The sequence below is a fragment of the Uloborus diversus genome, chromosome 2, assembly GCF_026930045.1.
Source record: "Uloborus diversus isolate 005 chromosome 2, Udiv.v.3.1, whole genome shotgun sequence".
NCBI classification, from domain to species: domain Eukaryota; kingdom Metazoa; phylum Arthropoda; class Arachnida; order Araneae; family Uloboridae; genus Uloborus; species Uloborus diversus.
Window position 1 is genome coordinate 201,512,432 of NC_072732.1, and position 23,391 is coordinate 201,535,822.

Below are 23,391 nucleotides of genomic sequence, written 5' to 3' on the forward strand. Positions count from 1 at the left end.
TTCCCTCAAATAGCAAATGAATAGCTAGCAAAAGATCTTTATTGAGGTCATCTTCAGTAGATGTAAATAGTCAAAAACATACCTTGTGAGGAATCGTTGTTCGGAGGGACCCTTGATCGTACACTGTTAAAACTGCGAGTTGTATGCCACTTTTTAGGGAAACGTTGTAGTATCAGCGGCACCCCTTCAAAGGTACCATTTAGCTCCCTATGTCTCCCTCAAAGGTGCTTTTTGGCTTCATATGGCACTCTTGGGGAGATGCCATAAGGTTCCATATGGCACCCTGATGCATGCTTTACAGAGCTAAATTTCACCCTCAAGGAGAAGACGCTGATGCTACAACGTTTCACCCTAAAAGGTGCCATGTTAGATTGTTTTGGTTTCACTAAAAACGAGGTCCTCCGAGATCCACTGCTGTTCCAGGACTTCCTTTTAGATTTTTAAGTTCATGGAGATTGACTATCTTTTCTAGGCAATCTGAGATTAGTAACGACACCAACAACAGAATCGCTGTGGAATGATACTAGTTAGTAACAGTAGTAAGCAACGTAGAGATAAAGAACAATTAGCAAATTTATTGCAGAAACGGGTTTCGGGATTTCAAGGAACCCCCTTTTTTAGTGCCCCTTTTTTGTTCAATCAATTTGCTGATTTCTGCTTTAATCTACGTTGTTTACTGCTGTTACGTTGCAAAAAGATATTTATTATTTTCGTAATACTAGTTAGTATGTAAATATTTACTTTCGCAGTTGGAAAATGGAACCACTTTAATAAACTTGCGTGCTAACAAATTCACTCATAAAAACAGATGAAATGCAAATTGCCTGACTTGAAACATAAACCTGGTTTTCGTTAAATCAACAGAAGGGCCTGAGTGTTAAAACTGAAGAAAAAAAATACTGTTATGAGGTCGATTTTTTTTTACATTTTATGTTATTTCAAACTTATAAAGGCTTCCATTCTGGCACCCAGCACGAATTTTTTCCGCTTCGGAATGACGTCATAACTCTTTCCTCAGCCATCGCAGCTTTGAAATTCCGTAAGCGAGACGTTTTTAAAACCCCTATAAGAGGCCGACTTATCCGACATTTTGGTTCCAAGACAGCTTTGAATCCAACCCTGTTTCTAGACGTTATAACATTTGCTGGTTGCTATGTCGTAAAACAATTGATATTCAGTTGAGTAAAATGTCACTTAAGGTCAATCTAGAAAGATAACTTAATCCACAAATCCAACAAAACTGTTTCGGGAAATGTTTACTGTAATGAACGTCATTTCCACACCTAATTTGTTTTCTAACTTGTATTAATTAAATCTTTTTCATTTACAGAATAAAATAATCAAACATCAATCAGGTAACTCAGCTAAAGCTTGGGCACCAATTTTCTGCAACGAGGTGTTTTTAAAACAAAACTAATTTTGTGCCCCTGCAGTTTTGGAACCAAAATGTCCGATAAGTCAGCTCCCTTTATATAGTGGCCTCAGACGGTTTGAGGTGGGAGTTCTGACGTTAATTCGATGCGGATTATGTACTACCGATTTTTTTTTCTGGAATATGGCCCTAACTGTCTGGCAAAATGGTTCGCTAATTTCGCTTCATTCAAATAGGGACACAAAGCGCACCAATCATTTCAGTGATTGGTTGAAGAAGAACTAATTGCAATTTTTAACCCTATTCATTCATGATTTTATCTATCGCTCTTAGTGTACTCATTGGAAAACATTTTTTTCTTCTTTTGTTTTTAATATTTACGAATATAACTCGACATTGAAAAGAGCACGCCATTGAATTGAGCATTGCTTTTTCGACATTAAAATTGCCTTGTAAGTTTTAACTAGTATATTATTCTCCTCGAAGACTGCTATTCTCTAGTTGTAAAAGCTTTCAACTCATTTACTCTTAAATGCAAATAAGATTGCAAATGAGTTTTATTCTGGGATGTTCAGTTATTTGATTTTATTTGAAATCATTTTGTTTCTTCAACGACGCATTCCGAGTTCGTTTTTCATAGTTGTTTACTTATTATTTATTCACATAACTCATGAATAGAAAATACTTTTTATTGTTACTTGTAAAATTACAATTCCAGCAAACAATGCTCTTTTCATGCGTGACTGATAGAGTTGCAATTATCATTTAGATGCGTGTTTGTTGCTATAGTTTAACCCTCCCAGTCGATTATTCAAATTTTTTCAGCCAATCAAATGGTAGTCGCACACAATGATTTTGCTATAAACATTCCGCAACCAATATATTTTTCCTTTTTCCTACCTCTAGCTTCTGAGTATGAAGTTTTTTTGGCATCCAAAGCTGTATATAACTAACATAATTTGGACACTGTTGTGTGAGAACATCAATGGTCTAAGTTTGATTCTGACAGCTGATGCTTTTCAAATTTCGTAACATGTAATTTTTTGCAGCATTTTTACTTTCATAGCGACGTGTAAAACATTGATGGCGAATCTTTCAAATTCAGGAAAATTTTATCAGCTTTTCAGCGTACGAACTTTGTCAGTTATACATTTTTATAGCGCATACAAATTTTACTCATATTTTACCCACAATTTATTATTTAAATGAAATCAGTCATAAAATAAGGAGGAAATGTTTCTGTCAACTAATTATCCAACAAATAGTTCAAAAATCTGACCGCTCATCAGCGTCAGTATGTAATACTCAATTAGCTGGTATGTAATATTTAGCTGCACAGAATTTAAAACTAATTAACCAAAGTTAAATTTGCCCTAAAATATTTTTAATTCCCCGGTGGAAAAGTTATTTAGTTCCTTTTGAAGCTATTTTTACATAAATCAATTTTACAACCGCAGTTCTAAACCCCTGGCTAGAGTTGTTCAAAAATATATGTAAAAAAAAAGTTTCTCCTAGATAACAGGACACCCCTCAATATTTTTAGACTTGTGGATAGTATTATAATGGAAGAATTTTAGCTTCCTATTTCTACTGAAAGAGTGTGCTCAACCCTCTCCCCCAAATTTTATAAGTATGGGGTGGGGGGTTAAAAACATGCATTGAACTGATAAAACAATGCTACATATTATAATATGCACTATCAATATGCATATACATTGCATTACGATAATTATTTACGAAAAAACAGCTGTGGAAATTAAATATTTCTAAATTTGTGGCATTTTCTATGGTACGGCTAATGTTAAATTGAAGGGTCATTGAGCATCCCCTTAAAATTTGAGTAAGAAGCTAAAACTTTTGCAGCATAATACTATTAGTAAGTAAAAAAAAGGGGGGGGGGGATGTCCTGTTTTTAGTTAGAAAAAAAAATTGAACCTCCCTACCCCTGGCAATCCTGAGAACGAAAGATCCTAACAGCTGTCTTCGATTTTCTCGATCACAAATACAAGGTAAAAAAGGGAATTTACTTTGAATTACGTAAACTACTCATTTGAGATTGAAGACATAATAAACGTGCAACTGTATGTGAACAAAATGACCTGGCAAGAATTCCTTTATAAGAAAAGAAGATTGAAGGAGTTTCTGGATGAGAGAACTCGTTGCTGCAATTTAATTTATTATATTACAGCATTATATTTTTTTTAATATTAGTTCATTTTATATATTTTATGGAAGTACTGTGTAGTTTTCATTACTAAACATTATTATTTTGGACTGAGGCATTAAAAAATTAATTCAAAAATTTAAAACTTGGAATTAATGTTAGCAACGTGTTTTTATTTCAAGTTTACTATAGTTGGGACCAACCTAACCTGGTAGCCTCATAATGCTGTGATTAAGGATCAATTAACCTTAACAATGCTGCTAGGTTAGGTTTGCCCTAACAAAAATAATGAAGAACTTATTGGAGTTTGTTACCAAAGCAATGTTCACTTTATTTAAGTGAGATCATTCTTCTTAAGAGTCATATAACTGTGACTTTTTGAAGTTAAAAAGCATTGTCGTTTTGATATATTTCACAAAGCGCTCGTTCGTATCCCCTCCCCCACTCTGCTCTTAATCCGCACAGTATGTCAAGTGAAGATTAAGTGATAGCTGTGATTAAGTGATAACTGTGACTTTTTGAAGTTAAAAAGCACTGTTGTTGTTTTGATATATTTCACAGAGCGCTCGTTCGCATCCTCTTCCCCACTCTGCTCTCAATCTGTGCAGTGTGTCAAGTGAAGCTACCAACTGTCGATTTGCATATCGATGCTATTTATCTATTCCAGCTACACATTGTAATTGATTTGATTGCGATTATTTTTTTACTCATTTTATTTTTTTTAGCATGCTAGTATCGTAGACCCCCTGATATGAGCTTGCGGACCCCACTTTGGGGAAACTCTGCCCTAGAACATTCAAAGTTATGATTACGAAACGAAATGTGCTCATCTGTTTTTAAACTGTCAAGTTACAGTTTTGACCAACATTTTCCTGCCTTTTTGTCCTTACGAAATTCTGTTGACATTGTTCAATGCGTACTATAGAACTCTGACTTTCAATTACTGATAACTTTTTTATATTTAAAAAATCAAATATTGAAATTTATTGCAATGGGAACGAAAAGTGATTATAATATCCTATAATTTATTTTCTCCTAATGCCAAATATATAGATTTTAATTTCGATATTCGATTTCTGCACAGTCTATTAGCAGTGTCCTATTTATTGAATTGCAGAATAAGGCATGGTAAGATTTTTTTTTTATTGGTTCAGCAGTATTCCCAGAAAACTGAAATTTCAGCAAAAAAATTATCCCAAACGCTTTTTATCGCTTTCTTCTGCACTCACGGAACAATGTTTAATTTCATTATAAAGCTATTTCAAACCTTCATCTCTTTGAATATTTTATCAAGTACTCCGTGAAACTTGTTTTTTAACGATGTTTTTTGCTTAAATTGAACTCTTTTATAAGTTCTAAAATGAGTCTACAAGAAAGAGCTAATAACGACAAAAGCTTTTAAGAGTATTTTTTCTCTCTAATGGGATGTAAATATTTCAAAGATTAGTCTGTTATAGACAGACATAGAGATTAAAAAAAGATCTTTAAGACCTTAACTTTCCGTGAAGTGTATTTTTTGAGGGTGACTAAGTAAACAGGCATCTATACGTTTTCCTTGTTATTGCCAGATGTATTCAATTTACTTAATTGACTATTATTTGATTCGTATTTGACAGAACCGTTTACCGGCTCCAAAATGTCTCTTTTTCTAGAAACGAAATCGTCAGAATGGATCTTTCGTCAAATTATATTATAATTCATTGAGGGAGATGTCTACATTTTTTTTTGTTGAGCAATCACATTGCTTATTGTTCTCATTTGACTGTTTTGAATTCCTATATGATTTTATTTTCCCCCCGCCTTCTGCAGCACCACCGTCGAACGGCCCCTCCCGATACTGCTCCTCTATCGAGTACCGTCTCCGGGTTGCGTCCATACCTTACGCACACACGCATGCATACACGCACCTACACCCACACACATACATACACGCACCTACACACACACATACATACACGCACCTACACACACACATACATACACACACATACCCACTCACTCACGCCTGCACACAGACACAAACACACACGCCTACACACACACGCATACATACACACACGCCTACACACACACACGCATACATACACACGACTACACACGCACACACATATACACACACCTATACACATACACACACATACACTTACACACGCACACTCTTGTCTGCACACATACACAAACAAACGTCTACACACGTGATTGCGAAAATCATAATTTGAATTCAAGATGTCAAAGTTCATTTTTTTTTTTTTTTGTCATCAAGTGTTTGTACTTAACACTTGCGTGCGTTTGCACACACGCACACTCTTGTCTGCACATATACACAAACAAACGTCTACACACGTGATTGCGAAAATCATAATTTGAATTCAAGATGTCAAAGTTCTTTTTTTTTTTTTGTCATCAAGTGTTTATACTTAACTTTACTCTAGATCAGTATTTTATAATAAATCATCTGCCATATTTCCTACTGAGAAAACTTCTATATTTCGCGGAATAAATCCCTTTTGACCAAAACTAAGCTTCATCTAACGTTGTTTTGTCTTACTTTACTGTTCAGCACAAAGGTATTTATTTATCTTATGATAAATATGCTTGATGGTTCATTGGATTTCCCATATTTTTTGGCAAATTGCAAAGTGAAAACTTGCATTGTCTGGTCTAGTCGTATCTCTAAATTGCAACCTTAGATACATGGAACTATTTAGCCACGTTTGTCGAGTTTAAAAGTCTTACATCAATTTTGTCTTTGTGTCACAAACATTGTTATGCTACATTATATTGTAAATGTGTAAATTTTTTAATATCATCATCATTCCATGAAATCGCCTCTTCGTTTGAGCCCTATATTTTCTTTTGTCCCGATCAAACAGAGTAGAAATTTATTTTTAAAAAAAGTTCATAAAGAACCAAAAACATTTGAAAATTGCATCAATGTAAAGTGACTTTGTACTCAATGTTTTATAATGCCATCAGTCATGTAATGTTTTTCAATTTCATTTCAGTAAAATTAATGAAATTCTACTTTAATTTATTAGATTAAATCTGTCGACTAAACATGATTTCTCATGCTCTCCACAACTTTTCCTGTTTAGCTTTGCATTTTTATTGGCAGTTTTAAATGTGTTTGTCGGAAATATTTATTGTCCCATTTTTGGTTACTGTCACTCTTAATAAAGCAGCTACTGAAAGCTGAAAAATTAGGATATTATGCTACTGAAATGAATGGATGACAAAAAAATAATTGTATAGCTGAGTAATTCAGGAAGATTCTTCTTTGTTTTTAGACTTTTGGATTCACCATAAAAAGAAAACATATTTTTGTGACTTTTGTTGCTTTGAGTCATTTGAGGAACTATTCCAAACAGTAGCTGTTCGTAAACCATTTCTTCTACTTTACTGAAATTTTTAGGTCATACATTTTTCAAGTTAGTCATGTGTTTACATTTTCAAGTTCTACTTTTCTTTCAATGAGGTTTAGAAAATGTATTTATTTAAGAGGAAAAAGTGAAAAGTACCTGTATACGCGTAATGTTAAATTGCTCAACTTTATTGTTTTTTTTTTTTTTTTTGAAAAGTTTGATGATAAAAACTTCACAGTGTTTTCAAGAAATATTTAGGAGTCTACTGAATAGAAATTTATAGGCAATTTTGTTCATTTCAAAATTTGTTTATTTTAATCAACAGTCACTTTTTAATGAAAAAAAGGACTTTTTTACCCTAAAAAAGTTGTTTAGGAAGTCTTGAAGCAATAATTTCACTTCAATATAATTATGAACATATAAATAAAATGTGGTGAAAATTTCAGAGCAATATCTAAAGTAGTTTTCTGAAAAAAGAAAAATGATTTTTTTTTAAATTGACGTTTGGAGAAAATTGCATTTGAAAGCAACATTGAACAACTTACATTTATACTTTCTTGCCCCATAGCCATATTTAAATTGAGTTACTTTTAATTTACATAGAAATATGAACTTTGTATTGCTTGAAAGCTCTGGATTTGAATATTTTGAATTTATAAAAACTGAAATAAATAAATAAATATATTTTTTTTAAATTACCAACTCCGCTTAAAAAAGCCAACAACAACGTTTGAAAACTCGCTTTTCAAAAAGTGATGTTCATTCCGATAATTTAAGAATTATTGTAAAATTTATATGCTTACTCCGTGACAAATATCCTTCCAAGGAATTGTTATTGCGTCTTTCGTGCGTGTGATTTCAGGTGCTGAAACTCATCTTAAAATATTTTTGTCAGGTATGATAACATTTCACAGCGTTCGAGTCGATACCGAAGAAAAGGATCGTCCGTTATATTTTGAAAAATACGTTCACATAACATAAAAGCCGCCTTTAAAATTGCAATCTAACGATATTACTGTTTCCAGAAATTTCCTTCTTTACGTTACATTTGCTGTTGTCAAGACTACAAAGCGATAAATTGTTTTCATTTCCTTGCCTCTCCTCCTTCTTCTTCTTCCTTTTTCTTTCTCTTTTTTATGTGAAAGCGTCAAAACTGTTAAGTTACCTGCCCCCCCCCCCCCCCTTTATTTCCCTCAGACGCGAAAAGCTTCTGCTTTCTTTTTAAATAGAGGACAAATCCGTCAACTTGGGCACTCCGCCAGCTATTGATCTGCGCAGAAGCAGCGCCATCGTCGGCGAAACTCCATATTTATTTGTTTGCATGCTCGCATATAGTGCGTGAGCTGTTAGATGTTACGCGTGAAAAGCTGGGGCTTATATATTCATGTCCTGATCATTAAGGAGCGGGGGGTTGTCTGCCCTCGGCGGAGGATTGTTTTGCAACTTCTATTCTCCCAACATTATCGGTGTTGTTCTAATTAGTATAAAATGAGCAACTTCTTAGTTTCTAATCTTATCGTTTCTGTACCTCAGAGATAAGAGTCGTAACTGGTAATTTGATTAATTGATTTGGCTCTAGATTTAAACTCATTTTAGCATGAGTTAACTGTTGGAAAATTGGCCCGATTCGAGATCGTGATCAGTTGAATATTCTTTAGTTAAGCTTTTGTAGTTTGCTTTATTCATTTGTACGGGTGTGACATTTTAACGCCTGTTTCCACTTTATTTCCGGAATTGAATACTTTTTTTTCTATGTATGTATAAGAAACCATTATGTATCATAATATGAGGTAGTGGAGAAGCAAGGGGATTCACACACACACACAAGTGGCAAAATTAAAAATTTGGAGATGACCAGTAAAAATCGTACGTGAACCCCTCCTCTGTCTTGGGGCAAAAGATACTACTAGTAGCCAGGGTTCGAAACTATCATGATATTTTCGAAAATATCCGATATGTTCGATATATATCGGATTTTTCGATATATATCCGATATTTTCAATTAGCACAAACTCTTCAAAATAGTAAATGCATCCTCAAATCGCTCTTTAATTTCTTATATTATAATTACAACAGTAGACTTAAAATTAATGTTTTTTTCATTATTTAATCTTTACTAATAATAAAGCTGAAAGTCTCTCTGTCCGGAGGATGTCTGGATGTCTGTTGGATGTCTGTGACGTGCATAGCGCCTAGACCGTTCGGCCGATTTTTATGAAATTTGGCACAAAGTTAGTTCGAAAATTCGATGTGGTTCTTTTTCTATTCCAATTTTTAGAACAAAACTTTCATAAGATGGACGAGTAAATTACGAAATTATCATAACGTGGAACCGTAACATGGGTACAAGCCAACTGGCAAGAAAATTCACCATACATTATTTGTAAATATACACGCGAACCAAAAGACCTTTTAATTTTTCTATAACGGGCAAAGCCTTGCGGTTACCACTAGTATCTAATATTTCAGTTTACATTTCAATCAATTTTAATGAAGTTAAATTAGCTTTAACTGTTTTAATCATTTTTCTTCTGTTAGCTACTTTTACAGTTATATGATTCAAAAATAAGTAATATGCCTTAGTCAGTGCACAGTCATAAGACATTTTCTTTTTCTCTGAGCAATGTTTAAAATTTAATTAGGCACTTTTAATATGAATTAAAATTGTTACATTACTAATAATTTTATGAATATAAAACAGAAGTAAAAAAGGAATGTTATAATACTTTGTTATATTAATGATGTATTATACATTATAAAATATAGTAAATAACCTTTTGATTATTTTAATAATGAATAAACAAAATTACTATGATTAAAATACTTTTGTATTAAAAATACTATAGTAAAAAAATGAATATCGAAATATCAAAATATTATGATATTTTCAAAATAAATATCGGATATATATATATATATATATATATATATATATATATATATATATATATATATATATATATATATATATATATATATATATATATATATATATATATATATATATATAGGCGAACCCTGCATAAGGATCCGTTAATAGGGTAGGCAACCAATCACAGCATAACAACACATTCACACAAAGAAAGGACAAGGACAGCAGAGAGAAACCTTATGAATAACCGTGGCAGAAGAAAAAATCGAAAATATGATTGAAAGACAAACAATGTTGTGCAATAGAGGAACGTTTTAAATCTTGTTTCTAAATGTTTGTTATTCTTAGGTGTTCTTCGATTTATATGATTTAGATTTTTGGGAATCCCATTTGGAAAAATTTTGCTTCAGTAGTTAATGATTTGTCGAGTACGCCCCCTTTCCCTGGTGTTTGGAAATCTTACCTTTAAAAACTTTTTTCTGTTTGTGACGTTTTTCCGCACTATAGGTGTCGTTGCTGTTCTGTGACGCAATGTTTCCGGTTTCCATGTCCATTTACTTTGCTTCCTTCCATTTTCTATTCATTTGCAGGGCTCCCAAATGGTCCGCTTTTCCCGCCAAAGTCCGTTTTTTAGGGTTAAGTCCGCTTTAGACCGCTTTTTAACATTTTGGTCCGATTAGTCCGCTTTTATATTGTTTTTATTTAAAATTCAGCTTTTAAAAGTTTTCCATTGTGGTAAAAGATACTGTACACCCAAACACGCGGCCGCGGCGCCTTAACCTGACTTTCCCGTATTATTTCGCTTCAGATTGACGTCATTACTCCTCCTTCAACCGCTGCAGCATGGAAATCCATAAAAAAAGAGGTTTGGGGGTTGAGTTATGACGTCGAATCGCGGAGCAGGGTGCTACCTATATTTCTCGGAATTTCACCCTTGCGTTTGCAATAACGAACGAACTTTCCGATCTCGGATCTTGATAACTCGAAACTCGAATATTCTTTTATCTCAAAGTTTTCATTGGATCCCAAGCTTTTGAGACTGTTGTGGAAACTTCCCATAACTCGGAACGTTTTAGCTGGTCCCTTGGGACATAGAGTTGTCGCGCGTTGACTGTAATAGTAACGCTGCTATGAACCACCCCTTTTGCAAATAAATTCGGAAGTAATCTCGTGGCGCATGCACCATTTTTTTAGGCGCATATGTTCGTAAATTTTACGCCCTTGAAAAACCTTGAAAAGTTCCTGGAAAAAAAGAAGTTTATTTTCCAAGTGCTTGAAAGCCTTGAAAAAGTATGAGAAGTCAGAAGTTTCTTTATTGCTTGAATTCTTTCAAAAATCATTACAAGCAATCTAAAGCATACTTTAAATTGCTTGCAATTCTTTAAAAAAATTCATGTGTGCAATTTTCTGAACATAAGTTCGATATGCAGTATCGCGAAAAATTGCTTTCGTGTTTGAGGTTTCAAGCCTTTTGCATCTTGTAAATATTTTGATTTTTTTTAAACATTAGGTAGTTATTTTGACATGTGCTACATTAGATTAGCTTATTTTTTGTTTAATTTCAATAATTAACGAAGGAATTAGTTTGGAAACCATGTCAACATTGAACTTACTCGGACTTCGCGGAGAACTGCTTCTCGTGTTTGAAATTTCAATCCTTTTGCATCTTGTAAATATTTTGTTTTTTTTTAACAGTGGGTAGTTATTTTGAAATATACTACTTTAGATTAGCTTATTTTTCGTTTAATTTCAATAATTAACGGAGGAATTAGTTTGGAAACCATGGCAACATTGAATCTACTCGGAATTCACGGAAAACTGCTTCTCGCGTTTGAAATTTCAATCCTTTTGCATCTTGTAAATATTACTCGACGTTAAATCCCGGTTATCACAAATTTGTCATTTCAACTGCGCTTGCGCGGACTTAGCTGAATTCAAAAATCGTGCTAAAATTAATTACAAACATTTTAAATTTGTTAATAAATATGAAATAGTAACAGATAAAAATTAGAAATCACAAAGCTTTCTCTGATTTAGTTTTTAGGCCTCGGTAAAGATTGAGTTTTGAGTATTAATTACTAATGGATTTGGTGTCTGATTTTTATATCAAATTTTTAACCTCTGAAGAGCTTACTAGTATTGCAGCATCACTTCTAATACAAAGCCGAACCCCCAACCTAAATAAAAACGTATAATACTAAGCTGTTTACGCCTAACGTAAAATATCCGCAAAAGACAGATATCTGTACTCATATTCCAATCATTTTTGAAGTACACAACGTGTTTTACGTTTATGTTAAATAAATTTTTCCAAACCAATAGAAAAAGTGACATTTTTCGCTTAACATTATAAAAATTATCAGTTATTCATATCCGGAGTTTCATATAAAATATCACGAAATCGCTGTGAAAATATTCTAATCCTATTCATTAATTTGTTGGGACTCTAGCTCAGCTTAAATATAGCACAAGCAACACGAAATCTTAAAATAGAAAGCCCAAAATCCGAAGTCCGCGCGCAAGCGCAGTTGAAATGGCAAACTTGTGATAACCGGGATTTAACGTCTAGTGTAAATATTTTGATGTTTATGACAATAGGAAGTTATTTTGACATATACTACTTTAGATTAGCTTATTTTTCGTTTAATTTAAATAATTAACGAGGTAATTATTTTGGAAATCATAGCAACAATGAACTTACTCGGACTTCGCGGGAAATGAGTTTTAGTGTTTGAAATTTCAATCTTTTTGCACCATGAAAATATTAAAATAGTTTGCCCAATCGAATGTTATTTTCACAAATGCTACCTTAGATTAGCATACTTTATGTTTAATTTAGTAGAAAATAAATAAATTTATTTTATGGGAAATATGCCAAAATTGAACTTGGTACGTGAAAATTTGCTTATTTGAGCTTTCAATCGTTTTGCATCCAATAAATATTTTTATATTTTTGGCAATTTGAAGTTGTTTTGACATGCTGCATTAGATTAACTCGTTTTAATTTTTATTTAAATAACTAAAAAATAATTATTTTTTAAAATTCAAATTTCTAGTTTTGCAAAACAAAATTTTTTGGTTTCAGTGTGAGTCATGAGGAAGTGCAAATTTCTCAGCAAATAGTTAGATGAAACTTATGAAGATGGGAACAAAATAAGAGACTGGGAAAAACAACAAGAGAATCAAGTTTTTTTGTTTGGTGTATGATAACGCTATACTAAGAAGCATTAAATTACAGAAAAACATAAAAATAATTTTAAACTAAATAAAGATGAAGCGCAGCTTCATCTATTCTTCAGTGAGACTACCAGCATCCCTGGTTCAAGTCAAAATGTATCATTGTGCCTATTTAGTTCTAAAGAGGCTATACAGCCTCTTTAAAACTAAATAGGCCAAACTAAGTGCCCCCCCCCCCCCCCCCAATGTTATGCACTCGATCAATGGATAAAGAGATCAGTTTCACAGGTGATAAAAGAATTGTATCTCTCATTATTATAGTTAATTAACGAATTATCTTCACGAATTTAGCAACTGACAACTAATTTGCCTTTTGGTGCTTCCATGGGTTTAACTATGAGTGGTCCTCCCAAGGTCCTCTTTTTGATCCTAACTGGTCCTCTTTAGTCCCCTTTTTGATTGAAAATGGTCCTCTTTTACCCTTTTCTGAAGCTAAAATGTGTTGGGAGCCCTGCATTTGTCGTTTGGTCTGCATTGTGTGAGCTATTTCGTTCTCCTTTTATGCAGTGATGAAGGGGCTTGCATTTGACAGCCCCGAAACAGCTGTTTGCTGAGTTTTTAACTCTATTTTAATACTTTATTTGTACTTTATACACGTTGTGTCGTTTTACTCATTCCATAGTACAAAGTTTTCGACTGCCTTTTTTACAATTTATAACTTGCCATTTTTCTTACTGCATGAACTTAAGGCGCCAGCGAATCGGCAGGCATTGACCCAATTTGATCAGACGGCAAAGCACCGTCTTTGTAAGCGAATGAATTAAAATATTCAATTGAATGGATCTCCAGAAGAATCGCATATTTCCAATGAAATATTTTATTTTTAATTTGTGACATATGCTCTTATTCTGAGATAGGAAGGACTAAATATTAATTAATGAAGATCAAGTGTAACGTATGCTTTCTTCCAGTGTAACGTATGCCCGTCTTCTGGAGAATCAATTATTATTCAAAGTTTTCTTTATTTTCAGCATTACCACGGTTAACGTTCTATATTCTAATTAATAATAATTTTAAAACATCATGATTCTTTAATCTTAATAGGGAATTTTAAGTTTTTCTTTAAAAGAAAGTTCTTTTGCAACTGTTTCTTTTTAATGTTATTTTTGTATTTGTGGTGACTTGTTTAATTTCTATTTTGTTTTTAGTTCTTTTTTCCCTGCACTAAATTCTTTACGTTTAGCCAAGTGAGTGGTACAATAAGTGGCATACTGTAAACATCAAATTAAAAGTGTTTCCTTAATTTTAATATTTGGCATTTATCAAAGACTAGCTGTACCCGACACGCGTTGCTACGCCAACAAAAAAATACATCATTATACTGATTTTCATGACAATCGGTTGAACGAGGCAGAAGTTGCTACTCTGCAGTGCCACCTGGTGGCGAGTGGCTTCAATGAGCATATTATGCACCTTCTCTGTGGAAAAATACATACACACACACACACACACACACACACACACACACATATATATATATATATATATATATATATATATATATATATATATATATATATATATATATATATATATATATATATATATAGCAATTTTCATAATAATCGGTCCAGGTATCAAGTGAAGCCTAGACTATACTCAAATTTTGTACTCACGCAGTTTGCAAGATCAATCAATCGCTAAAAATATCGAATAGAAAATTTTTTAAATCCCCCCGTTGCATGAAAAGCCATAAAACAATAAAGAAAGAATTTATTTTTTCAAACTCAAGAAAAATGGCAACAGCTAACTTCTTATCAATGAGATCTTTCACGCGAATTAATTTCTGCAGCCGATAATTTTATTCGTATTTATCCAATGGATTGTGACTTAAATTGGAATAAAAAAGGAACTATCGATCGGATTTTTTTCGAACTGGTCTATAAACATTCCCAGTACCAAAAATAACAAACGGTGAAAGTTTCAGCCAAATCTGCCGGATAGTTTTTGAGTTCATGGATGACATACAGACAAACATTCATTTTTATATAAAGTGGCTCCCAAAAGTGTTCGTACACCTTGAAATTTTGTAGTAAAACCAAAATAACGCAAAACTGAATTCGAATATGAAGTCCAATTTTTTTTTCACACCATTCCTATGCCATTCTGAATAAAACCCATTAGTTCTTTTCAAAATATTACCAGATTTTATTTTTGAAATTTATCAAAAAACGAAGAGAAAGAGAAAAATACGCCACAAAAGTCATCGTACGCTGAAATATTTTCGTATAAATTCTTGATTAAAGTTATCACACGTCGTTTTTTTTTATTATTTTTGCATTGTGTTGACCCTTAAAGGTCGTTTGGCTTTAATTTTTTGTGTATTTATTCCTTAATATTGTGCTTTCGAAAAGAACCACAAACACCATTCGAAAGTTTAATTTTTTTCCCACAGTAGCGGTAAATTGGTTTGAAATGTCTCTAAATTAGTTAATTTATTCTGTTCTATAGTAAAGTGCTTGATAAAATGCTTTAAAGAGAGGAATCGGATCGAAAACAAGGTAAAAAAAGGTCAAATGGCAAAGTTAACAATGCGTGTTTGGAGGTTTACAGTTGAAAAAATTATGAAAAATACACATTTGAGTGCTGAAAAAGTTTCTGCAGAATTGAATGAAACATTTTACGTTTAATTTTCACCTAAAGTTGTTCGCCAAGTTCTCTGATTAACTGGATTAAATGGGACCTCTTCCTGCAGAAATTTTCTTGTTCGTGCGAAAAACAGTAAGCTTACGCTTTCCGTCGTAATATCAATGATAAATAAGCTCAAAACGTTTTGGAACAAAGTCTTACTTATAGATGAAAATAAATTCAACACTTTGGGTTAAATTGTTGTATAATTGTAAATGGAAGAAAAAATTAGAAATTTCATCTTAGGAACTTAGTTGGATCAGTTAATCAGGACAGTGAAGGTGTTCTAGTGTGAGGATGCATTATAGCATCAGGACTTGGAAATTTGAAATTTTTTGATGAAATAATGAATCAGTCTGTTTATTTAAATATTTTTAAAAATAATTTTAACCTACTAGCCCAAAATTTGGTAATTGGAAACAACTTTTTTTTTTTTTTTTTTTTTTTTTTTTTTATCAAGATAACGACAAGAAGCATGCGTTTGCGTTTGGTGCCTCAAAAATTGTCCTTAAGCTTAGAAATATCTCCTCAATCGCCAGATTTAAACTTAATGGGACATATTTGGAGATATCTGGTAGCTGGATTGCGAAAATACACCATTAAAACGAAAAGCGAACTAGAAACAGTAAGACTGGCTGTGTAAGTGCGGCTGAACACTTACTCAGAAATTGCACAAAAAAAGAACGAAAAAACAATGAAATCTATTCCCATACGTTTAAAAGCTGTTGTTGATACTGCATGATATTCTACTAAATAATAACTTTGCAAAAAGTTTGATTATTAACAAAAATTTTGACATTTTTTCAAAGTATACGAAGACTTTTGTGAGATAAAATTTTCGGCAATTTTTGGTTTTTGATTTTTTAAAAATTATGTTTGAATGTTTTATTAAAAAATTTCATGTAGTTTTTTTAAGAATAGATCATAGATCTTATAATAAAATACCTATTCCGAAATATTAATTCTAATCAATGGATAATGGCCTATTTCATTGAAAGTCATAGGTGTACGAACACTTTTGGGAGCCACTGTATATAGAAAATGTCGTTGTACTAGTTTAAAAGCATAGTCATTTTTAATCTAAAAAATGTCTTAAAATAGTCTTTACACTTAGGCTGGATGACTGCAAAATTATTTAAGAAAAATAAACCGCATTAGAATAACTGCGGTATGTATTGCGGTTGTTTCGTTATAAGTTTTTCAAAATGTTCATTTAAATCAAAATTTAAACTACTTTTTTCTACGCGAGCCAGCTATTAGTTAAAATTTTGTTTTATTTTCAGCATTTTCACTGCCTAAGTTCAAAATATTGAATTTTAAAACATCTTCATTTTTTAAAATAGTATTAAAATAGTGTTAGCAATCAGCAAAAATGTGTTTAAGCAAAATAAATTGCATAAAAGTTACTGACGATAAACATAGCGAGTGTTCCGCTGCAACTTCAATCTCAAATGTTCATGCATAAAATGTTAACTATAACAGAACGTGAAACTATATTTTCGAAAGTGTACTGGTACTTGTTCAGAGTCTTACTTGCAGTATTTTGAGACTTAAAATCTATTTATAACTAAGCATAGCATTTTCAGAGTATTCATCCACAGTTTGACATACTAGAACAAGTTTGGCTCCCGCTAGAATAAATCCAATCCCTTCAACAAACTACTTTTTTTCCCAATTTATATGTCTGTTTGCCAATTTATCCACATAGGCGCGGGGGCGGATTTGAGTTCCTTTGCTCCCTCTTAAAAATTCCGCAGATTCCTCCCATTTCCGGGAAAAACGGAGCAAAAATTCGGATTGATTTGCGTGGGCAGGTAGGCTAGAGTGTATTATCGACCCTCTCTTTCGTTCTAAAAGCGAGTCGCAGTTTTTAGCCTTTTTAATACACCCTTTTGTACCCTTCATTAGTTTACGGGTCGCTGCCTAATGTGTTGGTATCGTCAAAAGCTTTTAAACTGCTCATTAATTTTTGTGATAGTGCGCTAGAAATTTTTTGACCTTAATCGTCAGAACTTTTGCTCGAGTTGCAGTGTTTAGTTTCTAATTAAAATCGCTATTTCATGGAAGACTTAGTTGCTGCGTTAGTTGCACGAAGTTATTTCGCTCTGTGACTGCGCCTGACAATTTTATTTGTTTATTTTCGGTGTTACTTTTTAAATGTTGTCGTTTAGTATGTAATTGAGTCGTTTGATATGTTCGGGAATTAAAATTTCCGACGATTTGTCTGAAGCTGAAACGTTGTATTAAGTCTGAATTAGTTCTAAAACATTGTTCGAACTTCATTTCAGAAATGCATAAACGGTAATTTTTTCTTTAATAATTTCATAGCTTAATTAATTACTCTCGCAGTCTGCTTAAAGGTGGTTTTTATATGCCTTGGGCAGATTTTAAATAAATAACTCTGGTAACTTATTTTATTCATTTATTTATTTCCCGTCCCCCCCCCCCTTTTTTTCTTCTCATACTTCTTCGTTTAAAAAAAAAAAAAACTTCTATAATTGGAAACTTAGGATCAGTAAAAGAACTTGCTAATATTTCAACGCCTGGTGCCCGTAGGGTTTTACTATATGAAACTTTCAGATATGAAGTGTATAGGTCCAATATTAGAAAAAATCTTCTTTTATACGGTTAATGGTTGTTAGTTGTGTATTTTCGGAGCTATAGTGAACCAAGTCCTTGTTATTGCTATTTAATACACTAGCTACAGAGTCAGTCAAATCTGGTGGACCACCCTGATGGATGTAAGAATAATGAAATCCTACCTTATACCCCTCTGCACTCCTCCCTCCATGGCCATAGTGGTGGAACCACAATTAATTTCTTTTTCTTTAGCATTTTACCACATAAAATTTGATGGTATTTTTTTGAAAAAAGAAAGAAGAAAAAAAAAAAAACACGATATAGTAGCATTTAAATCAATGGGAAAGTACCATGACATTTTCATATTGTATTATTCAACTATTGATAGTTATTATTATAATGAAAGTATTTTTTCATTTTATTAATAACAATTTTATTTTGTAATAACAAGTTAAGATGAATAAACAATTGTTACTGGTTTTTTAAAGCTTTTATATTAACCATGCATATACAAGATTGTACTGCCGTGCTTGTAACTTTTTTTTTTGTCATTTATTGTACGTCAGCTTTATTGTTCAAACTTTTTTATTTAGTTACCGCTGGAAAAAAAAGGGAGTGAAAAAAAAAAAGTCTAATTCCAACGTTTTCCTATTGTTACTATTGAATGCAAAACGCGTTTCTTCAAATATCTCGAAAACTCATTTCCGTAGATACTGCTGATTATCTGTCCACGGCAGCGTAAATCAAGGAAAGTCATAACTTTTTAGTATGCGCAGCATCAATTATCATATAGCTATTTTTCATGTCAAAAGTTTGGGCTATATTATTAACTATGTTTTGCACCGGTCGTCTCAAAACGGCCAAATCTGTCTTTCGAACACATTATTTGTTTGTTCCTAATTCAAGTTGAAGTGCCATGCTTAATGATTAATTTATTTCTTTGTAAGAAATTCTTATAGTAGAATTAAGTAACAAGTTTTTCTTACTTTTCTCCACTTTGCTCTCTAAAATGCCAAAACATCGTTTGCACAACAATTCCTTTTACGTTTCACATGATGTTTTTAACCATCACTGTCAACCCCTTCCTTGTTGATATGATCTTCGTAGCAGATTTATGTTAACCGATTTCTAAAATTAACTGAAAACTGTAATTTAAGTGATCTTACTTTTCTAGCTGCTATTGTTACGAAATGATTCCTCTGACTGGCTTATAAATACTATTCTTTTGGCCATCTGTTCAAGTTCTTGACTTGAAAGTATTTGCACCAGATTCAAATTTTTTTTCTCTCTCAAATGTCTCTATATTATCATAGAATATACTTAAATTAGCTCTATTCGTTTCTATTTCCAAATTTAACGACCAACAACCCCTTAAATAATCTTCTGTATCGCCTTATTAACGTATTTTTAAAACAGCTAATGAACTACCCGTACTTTCTACTTCAAGCGAGGTATCTGTTTTCTCCGTGTAGTTACTATTGTTGTAAAGTAAACCGTTTTACGGGGGAGTTGAAATGCTGTTCAATAATTAAAGATTAAAGGCTAATTTTCTGCTTAATGCTATTTAATATTGTTCTAAATCTAAAACATTAACTTTCAGGTATATTAAAAATGTACATACGCAGGCTTTTTCAAATTGTTATGACTTTTTGATACTTAATAGAATAGTATTTGGCTCGGTTGTTTAATGTTAATGAAGTTTTTCTTTTAAATTTTTCCTATTATTACCCCTCCTAAGGATGTGAACTCTCGTTTTTTGGCTTAAGCAATTTTTTAAACCTGTAGTTTTAGGGAGTTTCCTTTGCCACTGCTGAAAATAAAATAGTTTTTTAGTTACAGGATTATTGTGTATTCTATTTATATTATCTAAAGCTTTAATGTAGTATGCTCTTTTAAAATGCACAGATAAGTTTTTGGCCTTCTTAAAAAGAAATGCACTGAAATCTTACTCTGTAATGCTATTTTTTTTAAACAAACCGAAGTAAATAAAGGAATATGTTAGTTCTGAATTTAAATTACAATTTTTTTTCTTTCTTTGCTTACTTTGCTCTGAACAAAAGTGAAATACGCTATCTAGACCGAAAAATAAACAAAAAAAATTTAAAATATTTATTAATAAAAATGTGTCTATCTGCTTATCTGTAGCTTTTTAAGGTTTTGGTGCTTCCCTGATTGCAACTAGTATTTAGTGCCATTTTTTCCAGGTTATTTCTTCTCATACATATATGCATTTTCACATTTTTTAAAGCATTGGTGGAGTTAAGTCCAGAAAGAAGTATGCCTAGCTTTCAAAATGCAATTTTCACCTTCGCTATTCAAATAATTCATTGTTCGACTGAAGTGAAACAGCGAAGACCTGAAAATTAAAATTTTTATTAAACGTATGCTGTGAACTCCTATATTGTACGATTTTTGTGAATCGTTGCTGTTTTTAATCAATTAGCAAAATCGAAATAAATCATTTGCTTTTTCATTAGTTGATGAAATGAAAAATTTCTTTTTTTTTCGACTTCAAACTGCTTTTACAATGAAACGGATGATTATAGCGCAAAAAAAAGTGATTTTGCCTAAAAGAAGTAAAAATAAAATGAAAATGAGACATGGACAATATATAAGATGCTATGTGCTTAAGAACATAGATGCAATATAGCTAGACAGATGGTGCTGCAAACATAAAATATTTTACCATTTCCATCCTCTAACCCACATCGCCTTACTTGTATAAATACCACAGATATTTCTCTCAACAGTGTTATTTTCAGATCCGTAGCAGCGCCCTCTCTTAATATGACGCACAAACAGAAGGTGTCTGATCTAATCTCGCGTAATTGATTGTAATTCATTGTACAAACAGTCCTCTTTCTCTTTTCCAGAAGCTGAAGAGAGCCGACCAGTTCTTCCCGAAAGCCTGGAAAGCATACCGAAAGCAGATTATTTTCCCAACCAGCGTCACCGCTGGAATACAAATGAGGTGGGTGGCACTACATACTTTGATGAGTGCGATTTAAATTCTATTCATAATGCGAAATTCTAAATGGGGTTGTTTCCTTCAGACAAAAGTACTACTCTTTGTCACTGAAATTGATAGAATAAGTAAGAAAGTAAAAACATGGACTCAGAAAATACTTTCATTTTCCCAACAGTTATTTTTTAATTAATTTTTTAAAATGTCCGATTTTTCAAACAAGGCGTGGTCTTGATGACGTCACAAATGATGCTCTTTGGCGCATCTTTCTATCGCGTTTCCACGTTATGATAATCAAGAAACGAATTAAATATTGCGCTCTAAGCTTGCTATCAACCATATCGTTGCCAATACATGTGAGTAAAAATGCGAATTAAGTATTTTGCTCTGTTAATGGCAACAGTGAATGGCATTTCATCATTTGTGATGTCATCGGCAGAAGCGTAAACAATGAAAGCGCACCGATTAAAAAATTTTTTCTAAAAATGTTAAACTCCGTCAAATTATTTAGAACATGGTCAGATCTTATGCTTTTAAGCATGCTCTTTCGGAAAAAAATAATTTTAAAATTTTGGAAACGACCCCATTAATACAATTTAACTGGCTTACATTAGCTCCACGACAAGAGAAATACTTCTTTTCATAACAATCCTATTCTAAAGTTACTACCAACCTTGAAATAAAATATAAATGGAATAAGGTGGAATGATAACAAATTTTACTTATCAAATTTTTTTGTTGAACATTTTATCTGTTTTCCTTAGTTTTAATTTATTTAGTCATTGAAAGAGTATAGGATACCGAAGTAAAAATTTTGAACAACAAATCAAACAGAATTTAAGTCTAGATTGAATTTACCCTTAGTTTTATTTGTGGTATAAAGAAAAGAAGCGCAAATCGTAGACTAGCTAAAGTTTTCTCCAGCCAAAGTGTGAGAAGGGATGACATTTCACAATCCTGGCACGTGCAGCTGCAAAGTAACGAAAAGAAAGTATGGCACATACCCAAAAATCAGAGAAATTTATTGTCCGAACATAGAAAATTTATTTCACTGCCACCTTATTACAAATTCAGCAGGAAAGAGTCAAGTCAAACGGAGGACAGAATGCGAAATAAAACTACACACTAAAATTCGGGATGAACAGGAAATAAGGAGATATATTTTCGCGAATGCTAATGCATCAGAGCAGAATAATGCTAAACTATCACTTTTAGAAATTAGATTTCGTAAAAGGTAGTAGAAATTTCATGAAAGAACGGGAAAAGTAATATCCTCATATAAATAATAGCTGATGATCCAGTAACTGGCATGTTTCAACAATAAAACTCGCGCTACGGCATCATAATATGATAGTATGTTTTGGTAATGTTTGACGTGCAGGGAAAGGCTTTATTGTGACAAGGCTGAACTCGATTTGGTAACTTAACTGTTTTGCTCAAATGTTACTACTAATCTGCTGAATTTCATCCCGATCTGAATTTCCGAGACCGTAAGGTCTCCTTTTAAGTGCTTTTTCAGTATTTATTCCATTTAAAGCATAATGGGGTTGTTTCCTTCAGTCAAAAGTACTACTTTTAGTTTATGAAACTGATAGAATAAGCAGAAAAAATAACATGAAGCGAGAAAAAACTTTAATTTTCCCAACGCTTTATTTTTAATTAATGTTTTAAAACGTCCGATTTTGAAAATAAGACTTGGACTGTATGACGTCACAAATGATGCACTTTGTCGCATCTGTTTTCCCTTTTCCACGTTATGATAATCAAGAAGCGAATTAAATATTGCTCTCTACGCTTGCTATCAACCATATCGTTGCCAGTACACGCGAGTAAAGATGCGAATTAAATATTTTGCTCTGTGAATGGCATCAGTGAGTGATATTTCATCGTTTGTGATGTCATCGGCAGAAGCGTAAACAATAAAAGTGCACCGGTCAAATCAATTTTTTGAAAATATTAAACTTTTTCAAATTATTTTAAAAATTGTTAGATCTTATGCTTTTAAGCGTGCTCTTTCGGAAAAAAAAAATACTTTTAAAATTTTGGAAACAACCCCATTCTTCAAATATCTCGAAAACTCATTTCTGCAGATACTGCCGTTTACCTGCTCACAGCAATATGGTAAACAGAAAATCGCAATTTTTGGACTTACGCCAGTCTTGTTCTGAGGTACAGATTTGAGCTATTTATTAAGTCATACATTAGCGTGGA

At 32.5% G+C, this 23,391-nt stretch overlaps 1 protein-coding gene across 1 annotated transcript in view; it reads left to right on the plus strand.

The window, feature by feature from the left end:
* Positions 1–23,391, plus strand: part of LOC129216242 (calmodulin-binding transcription activator 1-like) — a 181,578-nt gene that overhangs the window by 74,172 nt on the left and 84,015 nt on the right. Inside the window, exon 2 of the mRNA XM_054850441.1 lies at positions 21,089–21,186. Coding sequence (XP_054706416.1) covers positions 21,089–21,186 — 98 coding nt within the window. The remainder of the gene's footprint in view (positions 1–21,088; positions 21,187–23,391) is intronic.